The sequence below is a fragment of the Lynx rufus genome, unplaced genomic scaffold, assembly GCF_022079265.1.
Source record: "Lynx rufus isolate CCGP_SWC_20201006 ecotype Redwood Valley unplaced genomic scaffold, mLynRuf1.p SCAF_8, whole genome shotgun sequence".
NCBI classification, from domain to species: domain Eukaryota; kingdom Metazoa; phylum Chordata; class Mammalia; order Carnivora; family Felidae; genus Lynx; species Lynx rufus.
The window spans coordinates 91,100,387-91,123,665 of record NW_025814896.1 but is presented as its reverse complement, the minus strand read 5'-3'; the positions used below and the strand labels follow the sequence as shown (position 1 = coordinate 91,123,665).

The 23,279-nt window shown below is 36.7% G+C and overlaps 1 protein-coding gene across 2 annotated transcripts in view; it reads left to right on the top strand.

Moving 5' to 3' along the window:
• The window catches only part of M1AP (meiosis 1 associated protein), a 65,168-nt gene that overhangs the window by 6,768 nt on the left and 35,121 nt on the right, over positions 1-23,279 (top strand). For both annotated transcript variants that reach the window (XM_047068814.1, XM_047068815.1), the window contains exons 2-3: positions 9,760-9,945; positions 11,669-11,837. In XM_047068814.1, the coding sequence (XP_046924770.1) occupies positions 9,760-9,945; positions 11,669-11,837 (355 nt within the window). The remainder of the gene's footprint in view (positions 1-9,759; positions 9,946-11,668; positions 11,838-23,279) is intronic.

Genomic DNA, 23,279 nt, shown 5'->3' with positions numbered 1-23,279 from the left:
CATAGGAGGCTTTTTGGGAGATGAGCTCATGTCCCAAAGGTTAAAGGATTCTTTTTCCCTTTCTCAAGTGACTATGTTATATGCCTCAGGCACTCCTCAGTACATTTAGCCCTAGATAAATCCCATGATCCTTTCATCACTCCATTAAGAAAGTCAGACCTTTCTAGTCTAAAAACCCCTGACTGGTAACTCAGAAAAATTGCAAGGCAAAAATCCTGCCAAAAAAGCAGTAAATTCAACACTGGATAAAAGGTCAAGGAAATTACTGGAATAACATCATTACCTTATGTATAAAACAATCCGGTCTTTGTTTAAGGAAAAACGTTACCTTAAATCCTCTGTCTCTACCCTATATAAGTATGTAATATTTTCTATCTGCAAAGTTAGCTCAAAATATAATGGTGAAAGAGGTAGGAAATCTTGCCCAAGATGAATACCTCAATATACTCCTCATATTTAATTTCTGAGTATAGTCAAATAACCCTGAACCTTTTATAAGGAATAATGACAGAGGAATCATAATTAAAATATTAGAATTCCTTTTATATCCATTGTGCCCTTAATATAAATAATCTGACCAAAATGATTAATCTCCTCTTAAAGCAGAATTTCAGAAAAATTCCCTTACAGTGAGTATCTTACCAATTCTTTTTATTTTTTCATTAGAACAAAGGAATTATTTAAATCATGTGTGATCTACAGTGGAATTTTAGGACAAATAGTGGTCTAATTTGGCTATCGCATTTATTTCCTCATGCTTCATAGCTGACATTCAAATGAAATTATTTAAAAGTGGCAAATAATAGGGATATATTACGTCAAACAGTATAAAAGTAAACTCCAGTAAAGATAATAAAATAAACTATAATTGAGTGCTACAGGAGAGGGAAGGGAAGAGTAAGAAAAGGAAATATATAAATTTTGTCATTGTTTATAATGAAGATTTTTGTCATTGTTCATTAATGGATAGTACTAAAGAAATAAGGGAATTATATAAACATGTAGTTATAAAAACTAAAACAAATACAAACATTTCTAATTAGGACAATAAAGGCTTATATAGAACAAAAAATTATACAGTAAGATGCAAGAGAACTTTTTATGGTATCTTAGACCTGAGAGAGTGATCTCAAGAAAGGATAAACTTGAAAAGTGGACTCCTTTCCCAAGGCTGGAGTTCGGATCCAGTTGGAGTGAGTATAGTTGCAGCTCACTGGATGCAGAGAAGTTCACTGGTTTTCCCAAGCCAGAGCTGGTCCATGGTTACTGCAATCCTCCATGTGTAGGTGAACTATAATCAATGACTGGTGCACAGTGTGCAGAGTGGAGATGACAGGATGCCTAGAGCAGACAGTGTCCCTGTGGAAAGAGCAGCATCACTGGGAGGGTCACAGGAGACAGATCTCTGAGGTGAAAGATGGAGTGGGGCATTAGTGCAGGCAGGACGCCTGAACCATGGCTCCATGCCAAGAGGACCGCTGAAAGGTGATCACCAAGCCACGGCTAGGTGGTTGCCAGTGTCTTAGTTCAGGCTGTCATAACAAAATACTGTAGACTAGATGGCTTAAACAGTACACATTTATTTTCTCAAAATCTGGGAAGCTAGAAGTCCAAAATCAGGGTGCTAACATGGCCAGGTTCTGGTGAGAGCCCTCTTCTGCCTTACAAACAGTAGATACTTGCTGTGTGATCAGATGGCCTTTCCTCAGTGCATGCATGTGAAGAGAGAGCTCTGGTGTCCTTCCTCTTATAAGGGCACTAATCCCATCATGGAGACTGCATCCTCATGACCTCATCTAAACCTAATTACCTCCTAAAAGCCTCACTTTTAAATGCCACCACATTGGGAATTAGGGCTTGAATATATGGATTTTAAGGGAATGTAACATTCAGTCTGTAACATCAGGGTTCTGCAAGTTCCGGGCCCATGTGTGGAGCACTATCAGATGTACTCACACCCCATCGCTTTCAGCAGGAAAGTGTCTTCCTCCTGCAGTGTTCTTCCAGTGCTCTCTACTCAAATGTTTAACATCATGGTCCATGTAAGGAGAAATGTTTAAAGGGATTCTGTCCATTATTGCAGAGGTATATTGAAGGGTGAATTGGATCTGAGAAGCAACATGTTGATAATTAGCTCACAGAGCAAGGGGGAAAATATCAGAGGAAGAAAGGCTTTTCTAACAATAACACAAAACCCCAAATTCCAAAAATAAAAGATTAATAAAATTCAGCTGTATAAAATGGAAAATATGTGCTTGGCAAAAAAACAAACAAACAGTATTACATAATCAATAAGGTAATCAATAGAATCAATAATCAATAGAAAATGAGAAATGATATACGTGGTAATTTTCAGAAAAGGAAATGTAGATGGCCCTTCAACACATCAAAATATGTCCAATGTCACTTAACAAAAGTAAAAGTTAAAAGTACATTGAGATGCTATTATTTTTCACCTGTATGATTGCCAGAGATATTTTTTAAGTTAATAACTTACTATTCATGAGGTTTTAAAGAAACAGGCACACTTACATGCCATTTATGAGTGTATAAATTAACGCAATTTCTATGGTGGGCAATTTGATGACAGTATCATACCCTTTAACCTAGCAAGTCTGCTTTAGGAACTTATCCTACAGATATATTTTCATATGTGAAAAAATGATTTAAGTATTATCATTTCAGCACTGTTTGCAGTAGCAAAAGATTGAAAGTGATCTAATGTCAATAGGGAATTGGTTAAATAAAATTACGTTCCATTAATGGAACACTCTGTAGCTATAAAAATTAAGACACTTTTTATCTATTGAATGAAATGATGGACTGCCCAAGTATACTATGTAACAAAATCAAGATACAAAAGACTATCATAGTTTCTTTTATTTTGTTAAGAAGAAAATTATCCTTTATATTTTCTTTCATGTAAAGAAAAAAATCTCTGGGAAGATACCCAACAAGGTAGCAATGTTGATTACCTCCAGGAAACCACTGGTTAGCTGAAGGGTAAGAGTGGAAAGGTAATTTTTTTTCCACATATCATTTTATAACCCTTAAATTTTGAACCAGGTGCATGTATTATATATACAAAATTTTAAAGTAAGATATTAAAAATATCTTTGTGCTGATAAAATGCAATGTATGCATAGAGAGTCTATGTAAATTTTTAATAAAAAGTTGTACTTGATAAAAAGATTTTTGAAAATCACTGACTTAAAGTATATTCTAATTTTTTCATCTGAATTCCAATGAGACATCAATCTGAGTTATCCTAAACTGCCTAGGGCAAGGAGAACACACAGATCTAGATTCCTACTAGATCTAGGAAAAGAACATCCTCTAGGCACATTTGTACCACTAGTCTACACAAAGCTGAAAGAAATGCAGTGAGGATCCATCAGTCCTTACCCATTTATCCCAGCGTCCACCTCTCTGTGCAAAGCCCATCTAACTGAATCAGGGTCTCCACTCTGCACCTTGAAACCACCCAGACATCTAAGACAGAGAACTTGAGTTTGTGATGTAATAGATAATAACTCCAAACAATGTTGTAGGCAACTTCAGTACCTGATTCTCTGGACCACATTTCAACTCAGCAACTTCCTAAAGCACATTTAAATCTTCCACAATGGTAATCCCAAAGTTTCCATCCAAGGAAGGGGGAGGAGGAGGTGTGACATTTGACTGCTCAGATTACAGACTGCAGGTAATTTGCTCAGAGGCACCAGGCCTCATCTTCCTACCACCTATTTTCTCCCTCTTTATCTCACAGCTCCCTATAGGTCCCTGACCTAATCTTTTGGATTTGGAACTCAAGTCAAAACAATTTACACTGTTGCTGTATGGAATGTTGCCTAGGCAATTCATGAGGAAAAAGAGCTAAGAATAGGAGACTTTCTGTAGAATTCATCAGTCTATCATCAACATTTGATGTACAGAAATTGTTTCTCAGCCAAGCTATATGAGCTCTTCACATTCTAGACAATTAATGTTTCTGCAAAGCCTGCATTTTAAAATCACTTCCAGGGGGCGCCTGGGTGGCTCAGTCGGTTAAGCGGCCGACTTCGGCTCAGGTCATGATCTCGTGGTCTGTGAGTTCGAGCCCTGCGTCGGGCTCTGTGCTGACGGCTCAGAGCCTGGAGCCTGTTTCAGATTCTGTGTCTCCCTCTCTCTGACCCTCCCCCATTCATGCTCTGTCTCTCTCTGTCTCAAAAATAAATAAACGTTAAAAAAAATTTTTTTTAAATCACTTCCAGAATCAAAGTGAGTTCCTGAGAGATCAGATTCCATTTTCAAGGGATATAGATATAATGCATAGTTACGTTTTAGCCTACTTTCTGTTTAGCTTGTTTCTAAATGATGTTATCTTTTAGATGAATTGGGTGCATGGCCTCCTGCTACAGCAAGTTATCAACCAGGAGAGTTCTCAAGCAGTAAGTGGCCCTATTATTTGGTTAATGTAAGAAAGAACGGCTTAATTTCCAATATTTCCAAAACCATTGCATTTGGCAGAATTTTCCAATACAAAATAGGCAATATTTTCAAACCTTTTTGGAAGATCATTTCCCTTCCCTAAAGATTATTGTATCCCCCTTGCAGAACTATCAGGAGGTCATCCTATTAAAAAAATTTTTTTAATTACAGGAAACAAGCTTTTTGTTTCAGTTTTCAAAATAAAAATGCAGGAGTGCCTGGATGACTCAGTCCATTAAGCACCTGACTCTTGGTTTCGGTTTAGGTCATAATCTCATGGTTTGTGGATTTGAGCACTGCCTCCGGCTCTGTGCTCATGGCCACAGAGGCTGCTTGGGATTCTTTCTCTCCCTCTCTCTCTCTGCCCCTCCCCTGCTCACTCGCTCTCTCTCTCTTTCTCTCTCTCAAAGATAAATAAATATACTTTAAAAAAAATTGGGGGTGCCTGGGTGGCTCAGTCAGTTAAGCATCTGAGTCTTGATTTTGGCTCAGGTCATGATCTCATGGTTCCTGAGTTTGAGCCCCACACTGGGCTCAATGCTGACAGCAAGGAGTCTGCTTAGGGGTTATCTCTCTCCCTCTCTCTGTCCCTCGCCTGTTGCATGTGTGTGTGCTCTCTCGCTCTCTGTCTCAAAAATAAACACTTAAAAAAATTTTTTTTTTAAGTTTTTATTTATTTTCGAGAGACAGAGCACAAACAGAGGAGAGGTAGAGAGAGAGGGAGATACAGAATCTGAAGCAGGTTCCAGGCTCCAAGCTGTCAGCACAGAGCCCGACACGGGCTTGGACTTAGGGACCACGAGATCATGACCTGAGCCAAAGTCAGATGCTTAACTGACTGAGCCACCCAGGTGCCCCCAAAAAACAAAATTTTTTAAAGAGAACTACAGGCCAGTATCCCTCATGAACATGGATGCAAAAATTCTCAATAAAAAACTAGCAAATTGAATCCAGCAGTACATTAAAGAATCATTCACATGACCAAGTGGGATTTATTCTTGGGCTACAAGGGTGGTTCAGTATTTGTAAATCAATCAACATGATGCACCATATTAATAAAAGAAAGGATAAAAATCATATGATCCTTTCAGTTGATTCAGAAAAAGCATTTGACAAAGCACAACATCCATCCATGATGAAAACCCTCAACAAAGTAAGATTAGAGGGAACAAATCTCAACATAATAAAGGCCATACATGAAAAGCCCACAACTAGTAATCTCAATGGGGAAAAACATCTTTTCATTTACGGTCAGGAGCAAGACAGGGATGTCCACTCTCACCACTGTTATTTAACATAGTTCTGAAAGTCCTAGCTTCAGCATTTAGACAACAAAAAGAAATAAAAGGTATACAAATTGGCAAGGAGTAAATCAAACTTTCACTATTTGCAGATGACATGATACTTTATATAGGAAACCCAAAATACTCACCAAAAAACTGCTAGAACTGATACACAAATTTAGTAAAGTTGCAGGACACAACATACCAAAATCAAACATATCAATTTCAACATACCAAAATCTATTGCATTTCAATACAAATAATGAAGCAACAGAAGGAGAAATCAAGGAATCAATCCCATTTGATTGAAACCAAGTGCACTCAATCCCAATTACACCAAAAACCATAAGATACCTAGGAATAAATCTAACCAAAGAGATAAATAGACCTGTACTCTGAAAACTATAAAACATGGTTGAAAAAAATTGAAGATGACACAAAACAATGGAAAGACATTCCATGCTCATGGATTGGAAAAACAAATTTTAAAATGCCTATATTACCCAAAGCAATCTACATATTTAATGCAATCCCTATCAAAATACCACCAGTATTTTTCATGGAGCTAGAACAAACAGTCTTAAAATGTGTATGGAACCACAAAAGATCCCAAATAGCCAAAGTAATCTTTAAAAAGAGAAAAAAACTAGAGGCATTACAAGTCCAGACTTCAAGTTATATTATAAACTTGTAGTGATCAAGACAGTGTATGGTACTGGCACAAAAACAAACACATGGATCAATGAAACAATAGAAAACTCAGAAATGAACCCACAACTATGTGGACAATTAATCTTTGACAAAGTTGGAAAGAATATCCAATGGAAAAAAGTCTCTTCAACAAATGGTGTTGGGAAAACTGGCCAGCAACATGCAAAAGAATGAAACTGGACCACTCTCTTATACCATACACAAAAATAAATTCAAATGGATGAAAGACCTAAATGTGAGACAGGAAACCATCAAAATCCTGGAGGAGAACACAGGCAGTAACCTCTTTGACATTGGCTGTAACAATTTCTTACTGGATGTGTCTCCTGAAACAACAGAAACAAAAGGAAAACTAAACTACTGGGATGTCATCAAAATAAAAAGCTTCTGCACAGTGAAGGAAACAATCAACAAAACTAAAACGTAGCCTTTGGAGTGCGAGAAGATATTTGCAAATTGCATATCTGATAAAGGGTTAGTATCCAAAATATATGATGAACTTATTAACAAATTCAACACCCAAAAAACAGTGGGCAGAAAATTAAGCAATGGGCAGAAGACATGAATAAACATTTTTCCAAAGAAGACATACAGGTGGCTTACAGAACATGAAAAAATGCTCAACATCACTCATCATCATGGAAATACAAATCAAAACTACAATGATATATCACCTCACACCAATGAGAATAGCTAAAATGAATGACACAGGAAACAACAAGTGTTGGTGAGGATGCAGAGAAAGGGAAACCCTCTTACACTGTTGGTAGTAATGCAAACTGGTGCATCCATTCTGGAAAACACTATGGAGCTTCCTCGAAAAGTTAAAAATAGAACTACAATCCAGCAATTGCACTACTAGGTATTTACCCAAGGATACAAAAATGCAGATTCAAAGGGGAGCATGCACCCTGACGTTTATAGCAGCATTATCAATAATAGCCAAACTACAGAAAGAGCCCAAATGTCCATCAACTGATGAATGGAGAGAGAATATGTGGTGTGTGTGTATATATATATTTATATATTATATTATAATATAATATAATATAATATAATATAATATAATATAATATAATATAATATATAATGGAATATTACTCAGCCATCAAAAAGGATGAGATCTTGCCAGTTTCAACAGTGTGGATGGAGCTAGAGACTATTATGCTAAGTGAAATTAAGTCAGTCAGAGAAAGACAAATACCATGATTTTACCTATATGTGGAAAATAAGAAACAAAACAGATGAACATAGTGGGGAAAAAGAGAGAGAGGCAAACCATAAAACAGAGTTTTAACCATAGAGAACAAACTGAGGCTTGCTGGAGGGGAGGTGGGCAGGGGTTGGGGGAGTTAAACAGGTGAAGGGGATTAAGGAGGGTATTTGTGCTGAGTATGGGTGTTATATGTAAGTTATGAATCATTAAGTTCTACTCCTGAAACTAATATTACACTATATGTTAACTAACTGGAATTTAAGTAAAAACTTGGAATGAATGAATGAACGAATCATTCATCAGATTCTTTTAGGGGGTACGTGAAAAGAAATTCTTGAAGGCCTCTGGTCTATACCTATGGTCTCATTTGTTCTCATTGCTTTCTTGACTAGGTTTCTTATCTTCCCATCTAAATTGCAAGCTCTTTTTGTGTAACCATTTCATCCTGTTTCTTGTGTTTTTCCCAGAAACTCAGGGAGAGGAGCATATTCACAAAGTAAGCAGCTGTGGAAGTGAGTGAGGGAGGGGTTGACTTAAGCAGTCTTTGTACCCTGACAGTACTGCAGCTCATGCTTATAAATTGTATGTGCATTTTGCAAATATTGCTCAGTTCCGCTCTTTGTCAGGAAGGTTTCCTTATCCCAAGTAATCATTTTTCTGCACCCAACCCCCACCTGCTATTGATGCTTGGAATTCAAATAATGTTACAAATTTGCATTCCACATTTATTCAAAATGTATATACATCCTTAGGAAAAGTAACAGATTATATATATTATTATATATATAATATATATAATATATTATATATTATATTATATATTATATATTATACAATATATATTATATATTTATATAATATATAATATATATATTTATATAATATTATATATAATATTTATATTATATATATAATATATAAATATATTTATAATTTATATATTTTATATAATTTATATATATAATTTATATAATTTATATAATTTATATAATTTATATAATTTATATAATTTATATATAAATTATATATATTATATAATTTATAAATTTATATAATTTATATAATAATTTATAATATATAATTATTCTATAATATATATAAATATATTATATATAAATATATATTATATGTTTATATATATAATATAATATATAATAATATTATATTATAATATATATTATATTAATTATATGTTATAATATATAATTATATTCTATATAATATATAATTATATTAATATTGTATATTATATATTATATTACATATTATATATATAAAAAGTTGATAGCAACTTTTTTTTTTTTCAACGTTTATTTATTTTTGGGACAGAGAGAGACAGAGCATGAACGGGGGAGGGGCAGAGAGAGAGGGAGACACAGAATCGGAAACAGGCTCCAGGGTCCGAGCCATCAGCCCAGAGCCTGACGCGGGGCTCGAACTCAGGGACCGCGAGATCGTGACCTGGCTGAAGTCGGACGCTTAACCGACTGCGCCACCCAGGCGCCCCGATAGCAACTTTTTATAAAGGGGGGTGAGGAGAACCAAGAGGTATACCTGTTGGCTCCTTGAGCTGACTGCAGACTGAGCCAAGCACCTCTTCTTTACTGAAGTGATCCTGAGGAGCAGACTGAGTAGGACCTTATCAGTTCTGAAATGATTAACCACATCAGAATCCTCATTTCTGGGAAGTAGAGAAGCTCCCAGTGCCTAGAAATGAAGATAATGTTTGAGAGTGACCCTGCTAGGCCTCCAGTTTGCAGACCACCCCAAAGTTAAACTCAGCAGTCACAACTAAACTTTCCTTTGGGTGAGTGAATGAGTTCCAACACTTCCTTTCCTGTTTCTGGTAACTCCATATAATCAAAGCCCTTTGGCTATAAATTTTCTTTTCTCTGGTGTATGGAAGATTTTAGTGCAGTGCCTAGAACATAGTAGGCACTGAGTAGATATTGGTCAAATAAGCAGGTTTCAGGAAGGGAAGAGACCCCTGAGGAGTAATTAGTAATTAAGTTAGACTGCCAATTAATCTGGAACCTGGGCCACTAAAGATGTGCATCTTTCATTCATTTTTCTCTGCAGCAAGTGAAAGGGAACTTTGCTAGGCTGCAGGCCTGCATCTCAGAACTCCGCACGTTGCAGAAAGAAGGCTGTTTCAGACCACACAGCACTTCTCTGCAGCTGGCAGTAGAGGATGGGCTCCAGCAGTTCAAACAGTACACCAGACACGTGGCCACAGGTGCAGCTCTGAGCTACACTTCCCTGGAGGTAAGAGATCCTGGCCTTAGGACTCTAAGCCCATTTCAGTCCCTCTAGATGCTTCATTATTTGTCATCCTTATATTTTTCTCTGTTTCATACACTTTGAAGGTAATTTTCAAGGCTAGATTTTCATCTCCCTGCAGGCAGAGATATGTTCCATTTTTCCTCTAGCCCGTGCAATTCTTAATACAGAGCTAGGCATAGAGAGGGACGCTAAAAATATGGGCTCACATGAATTATAATGAAAACTGAAATCAAAATAAAATCTGAATATGCCGTCTGCCTCTGGATTTTTGGAACTTACGAAGCAATTGCTAAACTGGCTAGATCAGTGTCTATATTTATATTTACTGGGCATCCTTAAGAATTTACAATTGATGGGATGCTTGGGTGGCTCAGTGGGTTAAGTGTCCATCTCTTCTTCTCAGCTCAGGTCTTGATCCCAGGGTCATGAGTTCAAGCTCTGCATTGGGCTCTGTGCTAGGTGTGAAGCCTACTTAAAAAAAAAAAAAAAAAAAAAGAATTTACAGTTGTTGTTAGTCAAATCTTGGCATCTAATTGAATAAATTTTCTTAGACTTAGCAAATGTGCAAATTTAAAGACTGCTAAAATTATAGTGCAGACTAAGATAATCTTAAAAATATATAAGTAAGTCATGCCTCAATACTCCACTGGGTGGGTGAGTGCTGTTAGTTAAAAACACATTCAGTCTCCAAAAACGGCAAGCATCAAACAGATGAGTTTAAAAAATAGCTGCTTTTGGGGCGCCTGGGTGGCGCAGTCGGTTAAGCGTCCGACTTCAGCCTGGTCACGATCTCGCGCTCCGTGAGTTCGAGCCCCGCGTCAGGCTCTGGGCTGATGGCTCGGAGCCTGGAGCCTGTTTCCGATGCTGTGTCTCCCTCTCTCTCTGCCCCTCCCCCATTCATGCTCTGTCTCTCTCTGTCCCAAAAATAAATAAAAAACGTTGAAAAAAAAATTAAAAAAAAAAATAGCTGCTTTTATCTGCATTCTTCTTCTTTAATTAAAAATGTCTAAGCACCAAAAAAAAAAAAGTCCAAGTACAAAAGAGAATTGTATATATTTAATATTTGCCTTCCAGATTTTTAAATTCAAGACAAAACTGCTAATGAAAACATATGGTATATTCATTCAGGTGGAATAAAATATTCAGATTATACACAAACACCTCAATATTCCTTCAGGTTAGCTATACTGATCTAGAGTAAGTACATTTTAGAGTTGAGAGCAAAAGAAACAGTTTACCTATATCCAGGTTGAACAAGGAGAGAAGTCTGTGTGGAAGCACCACCATGAGAAAGAAGCATTGAGACTCTCTGATATTTAATACACACTTAGTGATTGGAATTTAAGGATTTTCTTTCCTTTGTTACCTTATAACATTAAAGCATTTTTAAGATGAGAGACGCTGCCAGTGCTTCAAGCAATTTTAAAAAACTAAAACAGGGATGACTTCTCACTGGTCACTTTCTGGGGTAGGTCCCACCTGTTTGGAAGGGTCCTGTGAGGATTTGTCCCACCAGATCTCTCCCACCACAATCTGGTAAATGAAATTTGATTCTTAAGTTGCCATGAAACCCTCTTCTTTGTCTTAAAGACGATAGCCACTGCCAAAGTTTTCTGCTGTGTTTATCCTTCATATGTGATCTATTATATCCTTCCGTCTGTACATCAGGGAAAGTAGATACATTGATTCTTGAATTTATTTCCAGATTACTGTTCTGACTTCTCAGCCTGGAAAAGAGGTGGTCAAACAATTGGAGGAAGGATTGAAAGATACAGACCTAGTAAGGGTCAGGAGACTTCAGGTGGTTGAGATCACAGAGGGAGTCCTAGAGTGTATGGACTCAGTATCCCCTGTTGAAGAGCCTAGCAGCGATGGTAAGAATGAAAGGAAAAGGTAAAAAGAATTTTAATAAGTAGTCAGGAAGATTATTTTCCATGGTCTTTTTGTTCTTCAATGAAAAGAAACCAACAGACTTCACTACAGTTCAGACAGGTGTTTCCAGGTGTATATATAGACCTATACATATTAAATATATATTAAGTATGTATTTACTATTCTAGTGGGATCACATTATATGTAATATTCTATAGCCTTCTTTGTGTGTTGGACAGCTATCTGTGTTAGTATCTATGGATCTGTCTTATTTTTTACTGGCTGCATGATTTTTTTTGTGTGGTTGGACCATAGTTTGTTTGTTTAATCACTTATTAATAAACAATTTGGTTTGTTACACTTTGCTATTATAACCAATGCTGAATGAACAGATTTATACACAGGGCTGGCTTCATAGGTTTATGAGCACACAGTCACACAGGGCCGTGCATTCAGAAAGACCCTATGCTTAGGATTTAATGCTCTTTGGTTGCTGTCTTGAATTTCTTCATAATTTTATCTTTGGATTTATATTTTATAAGTTAAGTTTGATAGAACAATGGAGGATGTGCCAGGGGATTAGAGTCTCAGCTCACACACACCCTGCCTCCTGCATCCTTCCCACCTCCCCATGATAGGGTTCTTAGTTGCCAGCTTCCCAATCCTGGTGTCCCCAGCCTGCCTACCCTGACCCAGCAACCTCTGGTGCCCAGGCCCCTGCCAATAAATCCTACATAAATCACTAATAATTCTAAACTTCCCAGAACAGAAAATATTCAAACTGAGTGTTAAAGGACATGTAGGAATTAGTCATGCAGAGGAAGAAGGAAAAGGGCACTCAAAAAGGAGACCTGGGGGCATGAGAAAGCAAGGTAAATCAATTTTCAGGGAAGTGCCCATGGTTCCCTATGACTAGAGCCTGTCAGGCAGAGGCAAGAGTGAGTCTGTAAAGGTAGGCAAGGATTAGATCAAGAAAAGCCATATATGCCATTTGAAGACATTTAGATTTCATTCTAAGACAACAGAAATTTATGAAAAGATTTTAGTCAGAAAGTCAAGTAGAGATTCCCAAATTATGGAGTTTAAGAGGTTCTTAACCAGTTTTAATTTAACCAATACACAAGTTATTGTTCACCCGTCAGTGGCCCTTTCTGGCCCTTGGCCTTCTCCAAGGTTGTGCACATGGGAGGAGCCCACTGTTTTGACACCATTGATCTCTTCCTGGTCACACTTGGATAACCTGCTAATTAGGTCAAAGAGTTAGTAACTAAGGGTGTGTTTCCCCTCAAATCCTGACACATGTGGATCCTTCCAGCATCATGAGGCCATTGACATTGTTCTGGTCCAGGAGGGAGGGTACCAGCCTTAGCTGTGTGGTTTACGAACTCTCGCTTACTTGGCACGCTCTGCTTTTCTCAAGCCAGTCTCCTCACTGAATGTGTTTCCCTCTCCATCTCTCCACTTACAGTAGTCTTTTCCTCTGAATTCCCTCTTCTCTCCTGAGTTCCCTCCCTTAATCTCTTCCAGCCAAATCCTCCCCCTCCCTTAAGTCCTACTTCATGCTACTGATTACTATATGGATTTTTCTCTCCTTGGAACAGTGACATCATTTGTGATCTGTACCAAATGATTTAGCTCTTAATTATATGCCATGGAGAATTGTTCACCATTGTTTTACTGTGTGATAATTGTGTTTTCTCATCTAATCTGTAAACTACCTCATATCTTTTCTTTTTGCATTAAACTATAATTGCCCTGGGATTAGGAATTGGTCTTACTCATTTCTATGTCCCGGTGTGTAGCATATCCTAGATTATAGGAGGTATTTGTTGAATGAATTGATGACAGTGATACCTGTGGAGATGGTTCTTGGTCTGCCGAGCATCCGCTGAATCCCCATTCTCTAGTAACACCTCTACCTTCCTGGTCTCAGAGAGGACCATGACCCAAGTCAGGCCATCATAGTTCCTTAGGCCACCAGAGTCCTCCCTAGTAGGTTTTCAAGCTGAATCTGAGAGAGAAGCTCTTTTTCTTTGTCTTTGGCCATGGATATCAGGCATGGACTATGTCCTCTTCTCTCTTCAGTGACTGTATCCAGAAAGAATTTACTGTATCTCTAGTGGCACAGAGCTCAGAGTACTCTCCACATGGTGCCTTTATTTAGAATAGTTAGGGAGCAGAGCTGTATAGAAGAGCTTTTACATTTAGGAAAGACGCTTTCTGCTTTGTGTCACTGCTGATGATTCTTCCAGTAACTTCCTATTTGCTTATAAATAATACATCATTCCATAAATTACTTGTAATTCCTCTTCATGGGTTAAGTGTATGTACGGTTCATAGTTTGAAATCTTCCCAGTGTGCCTCTACTTTCCTCATAATTAATTCTTTTTATTCCATTGATGTTTATCTCATATTGGTGTCCTTATGGAGGAATTAGCAAAAGCAACTTCTCTTATTCTCAAAAGGATGAATGCTCTGGAATAAGGTTGCCTGAGTCTTAATTACAGTTCTGTCACTCACTAGCTATGCAACTTTGGGCAAGGTACTTAATGTCTAAGACTTAGTTATTAATTCCTGCCCTATGCAGTAGTTCTGGGGATTAAATGACATCATGTGTGTTAATTACTTAATGTATAATAAATGTTCAGTAAAAGTTAGCTAGTCTTGTTAATATTTTTGAAAATTTTTGCACATGGGTGGTTTAATATTTCTGAGATTTGTTTTTAATGGCCAGGTCCCAAGTGGACTGTAAGGTACCTGAGGATAAGACTGTGTCTAATGCATCTTTATATCACCATGTATCATTCTGCCTGGCACATAGAAGATCCTCAATAAATGTTTCTTGAAAAAATAAGTGAATGATTGGGGGAAAAATGATTTGGGACAGGTGATAGTCACCCTCTCTGACATCAACTCAAATAGTTAGGTTCATATCTTAAACACTCATAGCTTCCCTTTGTAGCCCATGAATATCATGAATTAATTAAAATACTTCTTAAGTCTGTTTATATATTTTTTTAACTCTGGTAATGATGATCATCAATTAAATAAAAAGTGTCTATACTCCACTTTTGGAGAAGGAGACAGGTTACAGAGAAATGTTGATATTGCAGATTTGTTTAAAAAGTAACTATGAGAATATATCCTTCAATTGGTCTAAATTCTGCCTCCTTTAATGCAGTCCTGCACAGTGAAAACTAATTGTAAAGATGACTCAGAGACTGCAAGGTCCAGAATCATCAAAATAACAATGAATTTAGAGATTAAGAAAGTAGGGGTGTCTGGGTGGCTCAGTTGGTCTAGTGTCCGACTTCGGTTCAGGTCATGGTCTCATGATCCATGAGTTCGAGCCCCACATTGGACTCTGCTATCAGCGTGGAACTTGCTTCAGATCCTCTGTTCCCCTCTCTCTCTGCCCCTCCCCAGCTCGTGCTCACTTGCGCTCTCTCGCTCTCTCTCTCAAAACTGAATAAACGTTAAAAAAAAGAAATGAAGAAAGTAGACTCACATTTTAAAACTTTATTAAAAAATTTTTTTAATGTTTATTCAGTTTTGAGAGAGAGACAGCACAGGAATGGGGGAGGGGCAGAGAGAAGGAGACACAGAATCCAAAGCAGGCTCCAGGCTCTGAGCTGTCAGCACAGCGAGATCATGACTTGGGCCAAAGTCGGATACTTAACCGACTGAGCCACCTAGGCGCCCCTAGACTCACATTTTAGAATGTTTTTTAATAAAATCTAAAAGGAAAAGATTAAATCACATTTGTATCAGTTAAGGTGTTCTTTTAACGTTCAGACTATAGAGCCTATTATATATTTTCTTGCAGCCACATAAGTGGTAATTCCTTTCAGCTGTTCTTGCTTGGTCTAACTTGTTCATTTTTTCTTTGTTTTAAAATGTAGCTGAAGATCCAGCCCAGCTCTCTTTGTGGTAGCTTTTATCTGGTCATTTTAACATTTTTTTTATTACAAGTTGTACAAATTTAAACATTGCAGGAGTATAATATAGATGGTTCAGAATGACCCAAAATTCTGCTCTCTCCAGAGATAACCACCATCAGCTATGTAGGGCACATTCTGCTGAATCATTCTCCTTACACATATGGACATGGACATAAATGTAACATTATTATTTTTATTAATACTTTCCTAAAAATGTACCTATATTCTGTCTGCATTTTTATTTTTTCATTTCTCTAATTATCCAGTAATTTTCTCCATATTGGCCCATAGAGATCTAACACATTTCTTTTTAATAGCTGTGAGGCATTTTACTATATAAATTCATCACTATTTATTTAACTATCCAATTGGATTTTTACATTTTACTGAAGAACTGTGTGACTTCAACAAGTTATTTAAACTTTTTATTCCACAATTTTTTCATTTACAAAATAGGGCTAATAAGAATAACTGCCTCATAGGGTTTATATGAGGATTAAATACACCTTGTATATAAAGCACATAGAACAGTGCCTGGCACATGTGAGCAGTAAATAAATGTTATCTGTTGATATTAATAGTAGTAATAGAACCTTTTTGTATATGCCTTTTTACTGAGAATATTTCAAGCTCTAAAATTTTTTTTATTGAAAAAGAAGATATGATCATAAAATAATTTTTAAATTTAAAACCATTCATAATCCCACTACCTCATTACACTGATTTTATTTTTGCACATTGTTTCTCAGTAATTGGTATTTTTGTGTTTGTTTGTTTTTTTTAAGTAGGTTCCAGGGCCCAGCCCAGTGTGGGGCTTAAACTCAGGGCCCTGAGGTAAAGAGTCACATGCTTTGCTGACTAAGCCAGCCAGGTGCCCCTAGGTTACATTGTTACAATTCATGTATGTGGTGTTTTGTTTGTATGTAACAAAATGTCATAAAACACTTCCAACAGTTTTTGTTGCCTTTCTTTTCTGTTTATCCATTTTGTTCCTCTTTTGCTCTCAAAAGAGGACTAAGAAGTGTTGACTTATGAAATAGAGATATGAGGAGGTATACCTCTCACAGGGGAAGCTAGCAGACTTTTTTTGTCTTTACATGCCCTCTTTGCATATAAGCCAACCCTGCCCATTAGAGCAGATCCCTCATACTGAATCTTGATCATAAATTTAGGGTCTAAGAAAGCCTACCAATTCCAACAGCCAAAGATAATCCCATAAAACAGCCGTCAATGGAGGAAATAATGCTACTAGCTTGTCTCATTTTAAAGTAAGTTCTGAGCCTCAAGGAAAAGATACATGAACTAAAAGCCACATTCTCTTAACCTAACTCTGTTTATGGAAATCTAACTTCTGCTTTTTGACCATAATAATAGCAACATTTTATTAAGCACTTACTGTCCAAATACTTTCTGTTCTAAATAGTTTCCACATATTATCTTATTAATCCTCATGGATATAAATGAAGAAACTAAGACAGTTTCTTGTACAGATTAACTTTCCCTAGGTTTCTTAGTTAAGAGATAGAGCAGGGATTCAAGTCTAAGCAGTTCGACTCCAAATCTCACATACTTAAACCATTCTCTTTACTGCCTTAGTTGAAAAGAGCAATGGAAATAATCAACAATTCAAAAGTTGGCTCTTTGAAAAAACTGATAAACAGAGAATCCTCTGGTGAAACTAATAAAGGAAAGAGAGAAAGAAGGAAAGAGGCACAAGAAACTATGTTAGGATTCAGAAAAGGGAACATAACTGGAGATAGAACTATGAATTCAAACATTTACACAAAAATGGACACATTCCTAAAAAGGTAACAAATTTGACTCACAAATAAAAAATCGGAATGGTTTCCATAATGTACCAATTTAGATAGCTTTACAGTTAAGTTATATCAAGCTTTCAAGGAACAGATCAGTCAAATCTTACACAAACTCTTCAAGAAGTGAAAGAAGGAAGGAAAAAAAGGAGGAAGGAGGAGCAGAGTGAGTGAGGGAGAGAGGGGAAAAGAAACAAGAAAACACCCCCCAGTCTCAAAAGACACCATGTATTAAGTGATAAGATAAATTATATTTCTAACTCATATGACAAAGAGTTGGGATACAGAACAAAGAACTTCTTAAACTATTTTTTTAATGTTTATTTATTTTTGAGAGAGAGAGAAAGAATGCTAGCAGGGGAGGGGCAGAGAGACACAGAGACACTGAATCAGAAGCAGGTTCCAGGCTCTGAGCTGTTACCACAGAGTATGGTGCAGATCTCAAACCCACAAAGCTGTGAGATCATGACCTGAGCTGAAGTCGGAGCTTAAGTGACTGAGCTACCCAGATGCCACAAAATAAAGAACTTAAAAAAAAAAAAAATCCGTATTTGAAATGAGCAAAAGATCTGAACAGGCATTTTACAGAGAAGAAAAAGTTGGTGGCAAATTAACATAAAAAAATTTCTTACCCTCATTAGTAAGCAGCAAAATACAAATTGAAATGATATACCATTTTATGCTCACTAGTTTGCAAAAAATTAAGAAGTCTCACTATAGTGTTGACAATAGCAGAGCAGTAGAAACTCTCATACACTGATAGAGTGTAAATTGGTACACAGCTTGTCATTCTGTTGTAAAGTAACATTCACAATATCCTATAATCCAGCAATTCTGTTCCTAGAAGAATATCTCCAAAAATTTCTACAAATGTGTACCATTTGTACACATACAGGAATGTGAATATTGACATTGTTCAAAAAGCCCCCAAATGAGAAGCCACTCAAATGTCCGTTGAATGAGGAATGAATAAATATTACAAGGTATATTCACAAAATGGAATATCATACAGTTATGAAAATGAATGAACCACAGCTACATACAATGTGGATGAATCTTCTCAATATTGAGAAAACAGATAACAAAGATATATGATACCTCTTTATAAAGCTCGATCAAAATTAAGTAATAAAGGGGGCGCCTGGGTGGCGCAGTCGGTTAAGCGTCCGACTTCAGCCAGGTCACGATCTCGCGGTCCCTGAGTTCGAGCCCCGCGTCAGGCTCTGGGCTGATGGCTCAGAGCCTGGAGCCTGTTTCCGATTCTGTGTCTCCCTCTCTCTCTGCCCCTCCCCCGTTCATGCTCTGTCTCTCTCTGTCCCAAAAATAAAATTAAAAAAAGTTGAAAAAAAAATTTAAAAAAAAATTAAGTAATAAAGTATTTGTTTAAAACAGTAAAAGTACTTTTAAAAGGAAAGGAATGATAAACAAAATTCAGTGTGGCAAGGTGTCCCTTGGAGGAGATCAGAAAAAAGCATGCAGATATCTTGGTAGTAGTGTTGATGTTCTACATCTTAAGTAGAACAAGGATTCATGAGTATTCCTTGTGCCGTTACGCTTGTAGCTTAAATATGTGTTGCATATGTTCATTTGCATATAGTAAAAATCTTATAATAGCTTTCTAAAGAATGGCTAAGTAATAAATATGCCAAAATTTAAATGACTGGTATGATCAATGCACTTTGGCATCAAGAAGGCGTCTGTCCAGATTGACAGCAGTAAACTCGCTTGGGTATGTTAGTCTTTCAGTCAGTTACAAATCAACCTAATGATGCTGTCAGCCAGCCTGTATTTCTCAGCCTTGTACACGAGGATATCAGGTTCCCTTTCTAAATGCTCACAAACCATCTGGTTAATATTTCCTCTAGACTTTGCTAGGGATCAATGTCAGCTCTTTTGGAAAGGTATTTTATCCATATGTGTTCTCAGGAAACACCAAATGTTAACAACCCAAACAGAAGATGCAGATTCATTGCTACCTAAAGGATTCCAGAAAAAAAGTAAAAACAAAAAAAGCCTATCTTATGCTTCATGCTTCAGTGCAGTTGTCAAACTCCACATATGGATTGTTTTCCCCTTTCAGCATCTTGGAAAATGGACCAGAAAATGCAGCTCTTCATCGAGTCTGTCTTTGATAACCACATTAAAGTCATTTCCCTGTGTGTTAAGACTAAATTAGAACCATTATTGTATTTATTACCTAAAGATTTTTAACACAGACAGACATCTGCTTATTTCATTAATGGGAGCCATGGTCTCAGAAAATGTCAGTTCTTCCCTTTTTTTAAATTGAATTAAAGAATTTTTTTTAGAGTTCAGAAAATCTAAAGTTATTTGAAAATAGATTTAAAAAAATTTCCTCACCGAGTTTATAAAGGAATAATTTACACATTGTACATTGCATCCATTCAAAGTGTACAGTTCAGTGAGTTTTGACAGTTGTATATGCCCACAAATCATCACCCCAGTTGAAATACAGAACATATCTATCATGCCTAAAAGATTCCTTATGCCCCTTTACACTCCTTTCCTCCCTCACTTCCATAGAATATACCACTGATGTGCTTTTTGTCTATAGATTAGTGCATTCTATACAAATAGAATCATACAGTACATACTTTTATGTCTGACTTCTTTCTTTCAGATTTTGAGACTAATCCATGTTGTTGTTTATACCAGTAGTTTCTTTTTATTGCTGACTAGTAGTATATTGTACGAATATGCCGCATTTTGTTTAACCGTTCACCTGGTAATGGGCATTTTTGCTGTTTCAGTTTTTGACTGTTGGGACTAAAGCTGTTGCAAATATCCATAAACAAATCTTTGTATGGATATGTTTTTATTTTTCTTAGGTCTTACTGTGTTTATGGTTCATCTTTTTTCATCCATTTGTTTCAACCCATTTGTGTCTCTATACTTAAAGTTTATCTCTTATAGACAGTATGTAATTGGGTTTTGCTTTTTATCCATTCTGCTAATCTCGGCCTTTTATTTGGGCTATATACTCCATTAACATTTACCCTAAGTATTGACATGGTTGCATTTAGGTATACTGTTTTATTTTTTGTTTGTCTTCTCGGGGTTTTCTTCACCTTTCCCCTGCTTTCCCGCTTTTTTTAGATTATTACTTTTAGATTGCTTCTCAGCCTTTTAGCTAAGATCAAGTGTAGATTATTACTTTTAGAATTCTATTTTATCTGTTGTCATTTAACTATCCTTCCGTGCATTACTTTTTAGTGGCTGCTCTAGGGATTATGTTATATATCCTTAACTTGTCACAGTCTACTCAGAGTCCATTTCACGTAAAACATAGAAGCCTCAAGATTACAATACTTTAGGGGTCCCTGACTGACTCAGGCAGTGGAGCATGTGACTCTTGATCTCAGGGTTGTGAGTTTGAGCCCCATGCTGGGTGTAGAGGTCACTTAAAAAAATAATAAAATAGGGGCACCTGGGTGGCTCAATTGGTTAAGTGTCTGACTTCAGCTCAGGTCATGATCTCATGGTTTGTGAGTTCGAGCCCCACGTTGGGCTCTATGCTGACAGCTAGCTCAGAGCCTGAAGCCTGTCTTCAGATTCTGTGTCTCCCTCTCTCTCTGTCCCTCCCCTGTTCACGCTCTCTCTCCCCCTCAAAAATAAATAAAACGTTAAAAAAATTTAATAATAAAATAAAATAATTGTGATGCTTTACATAAAATGTAGAAATATTACAGGGATTAAAGGATATTTTTAAACTTTTCTGCAGCCTGCTTAGAATTAATATAGTACCATTTCGTGTAAAATACAGAAACCTTGCAACTATATAGACACACAGACACTGTCTTTTATGTTGTAGTTGTCATGTGTATTACATATACATTATAAATTACACAAGACAGTATCATAAATTTTGCTTTAAACAATCATGTGTATTCTAAATAAACTAAGAGAAAAAAGTCTTTTATGTTACCTTTTCCAGTGTTCTTCATTCATTCCTGAAGATCCAAGTTTCCTTTGGATATCATGTCCTAAAGGTCAAAGAATTTTAATATTTCTTGTAGCTAGTTCTGATGGTGACACATTCTCTTAGTTTGTTATTTATCTGAAAGTGCATATTTCACCTTTATTCTTTAAGAGTATTTTCTTGTATATAGAATTATGGGTTGACAGGTTATTTTTTCTTTCAGCACGTTAAAAATGTCGTTCCACTGTCTTTTGGCCTTCCCTGGTTTCTGATTAAAAGTCTCAGTCATTAAATCACCTTCCTCTGTATATAAAGGATCATTTATCTGGCAGCTTTCAAGAATTTTCTCTTTATGTTTGTTTTACAATGATGTGACCAGGCACAGATTTCTTATTTAGGGTTCACTGAGCTGCTTGAATCTATAGTCATTCTGTGCCCAATTCCAATGTGTGGGGGCAATTTCCCACAAAAGCAGTTCTCCTACACCAGCTGGGTGTCCTACAGCTTAACTCAACTCTAGCACTATCCAGAGATAGCATCAGATCCACAAATTAAGGGCTCTGTCCCACAATAATTTCGCACCTGCACACATGTGCACACATGCACATGCACATACCAGATACCGCTTACAAGTCCAGGTTGTCACCTATGCTTCTGACTGATCAGCTATAAATCAGAGGTTCCAATGACCACCTCCTTGGATTTGATTAATATGCTAGAGTGGCTCATAGAACTCAGAGAAACATTTTACTTACTAGATTACCATTTTATTATAAAAGGGTAGAACTCAGGAACAGCCCAATAAAAGAAATGCATAGAACAAAGTGTGTGAAAAGAGAATCAGAGCTTCCATGCCCTCTCCCAGTACCCCACTCTCCCCAAATCTCCTCGTGTTCATTAACCCAGAAGCTCTCTGAACCATGTCCTTTTAGGGGGTTTTATGGGGAATTCATTGTATAGGCACAAGTGATTAAATCGTTGGTCGTTGGTAATTGATTCAACTTCCAGGTCCCTTTCCCCTCCCCAGAGGCCACTATGTGGAACTGAAAGTTCCAACCGCTTAATCACATGATTGACTCCTCTGGCAACTGGACCCCATCCTTAGGTGCTTTCCAAAAGTTGCCTCATTAATACAACAAAAGATACCTTTATTGCTGTCATCACTTAGGAAATTCCAAAGAGTTTAGGAGCTCTGTGCCAGAAACAGGACAAAGACCAAATATATCTTTCTTATTATAAGTTACAGTATCACAACCTATATATAAATTTATATCCTTGACTCAATGTGGGAAATTTTCTGCCATCATCTCTTCAGGTATATTTACCATCTCATTCCCCTTTGTCTGTTTTTCTGGGACTCCAATTACCCACGTGTTAAACATTTTAAAATTGCTTTACAGTTTTCCAAGCCTCTGTGGTTGGTTTTGTTTTGTTCAAACTTTTTTCTTTCTCTTTTTCAGATTATCTCCATTGACCTATCTTTAAGTTCACGGCCTCTCATCTCTCATCTCCACTCTGCTCTTAAGCCCATGCAGTGAATTTTTTTATTCAATATTGTATTTTTCAGTTCTAAAATTTTTATATTATTCTTTTTTATATTTTCTATTTCCCTGTTGATATTTCCTATCTTTGCATTTATTATGAACATATTTTCCACTCCTCATTTAGCATAATTATAATTTATGTATATAATTATATAATTATGCTGCTTTAAAGTCTTTGATAAATCTGATAGCTTTCTCATCTCAG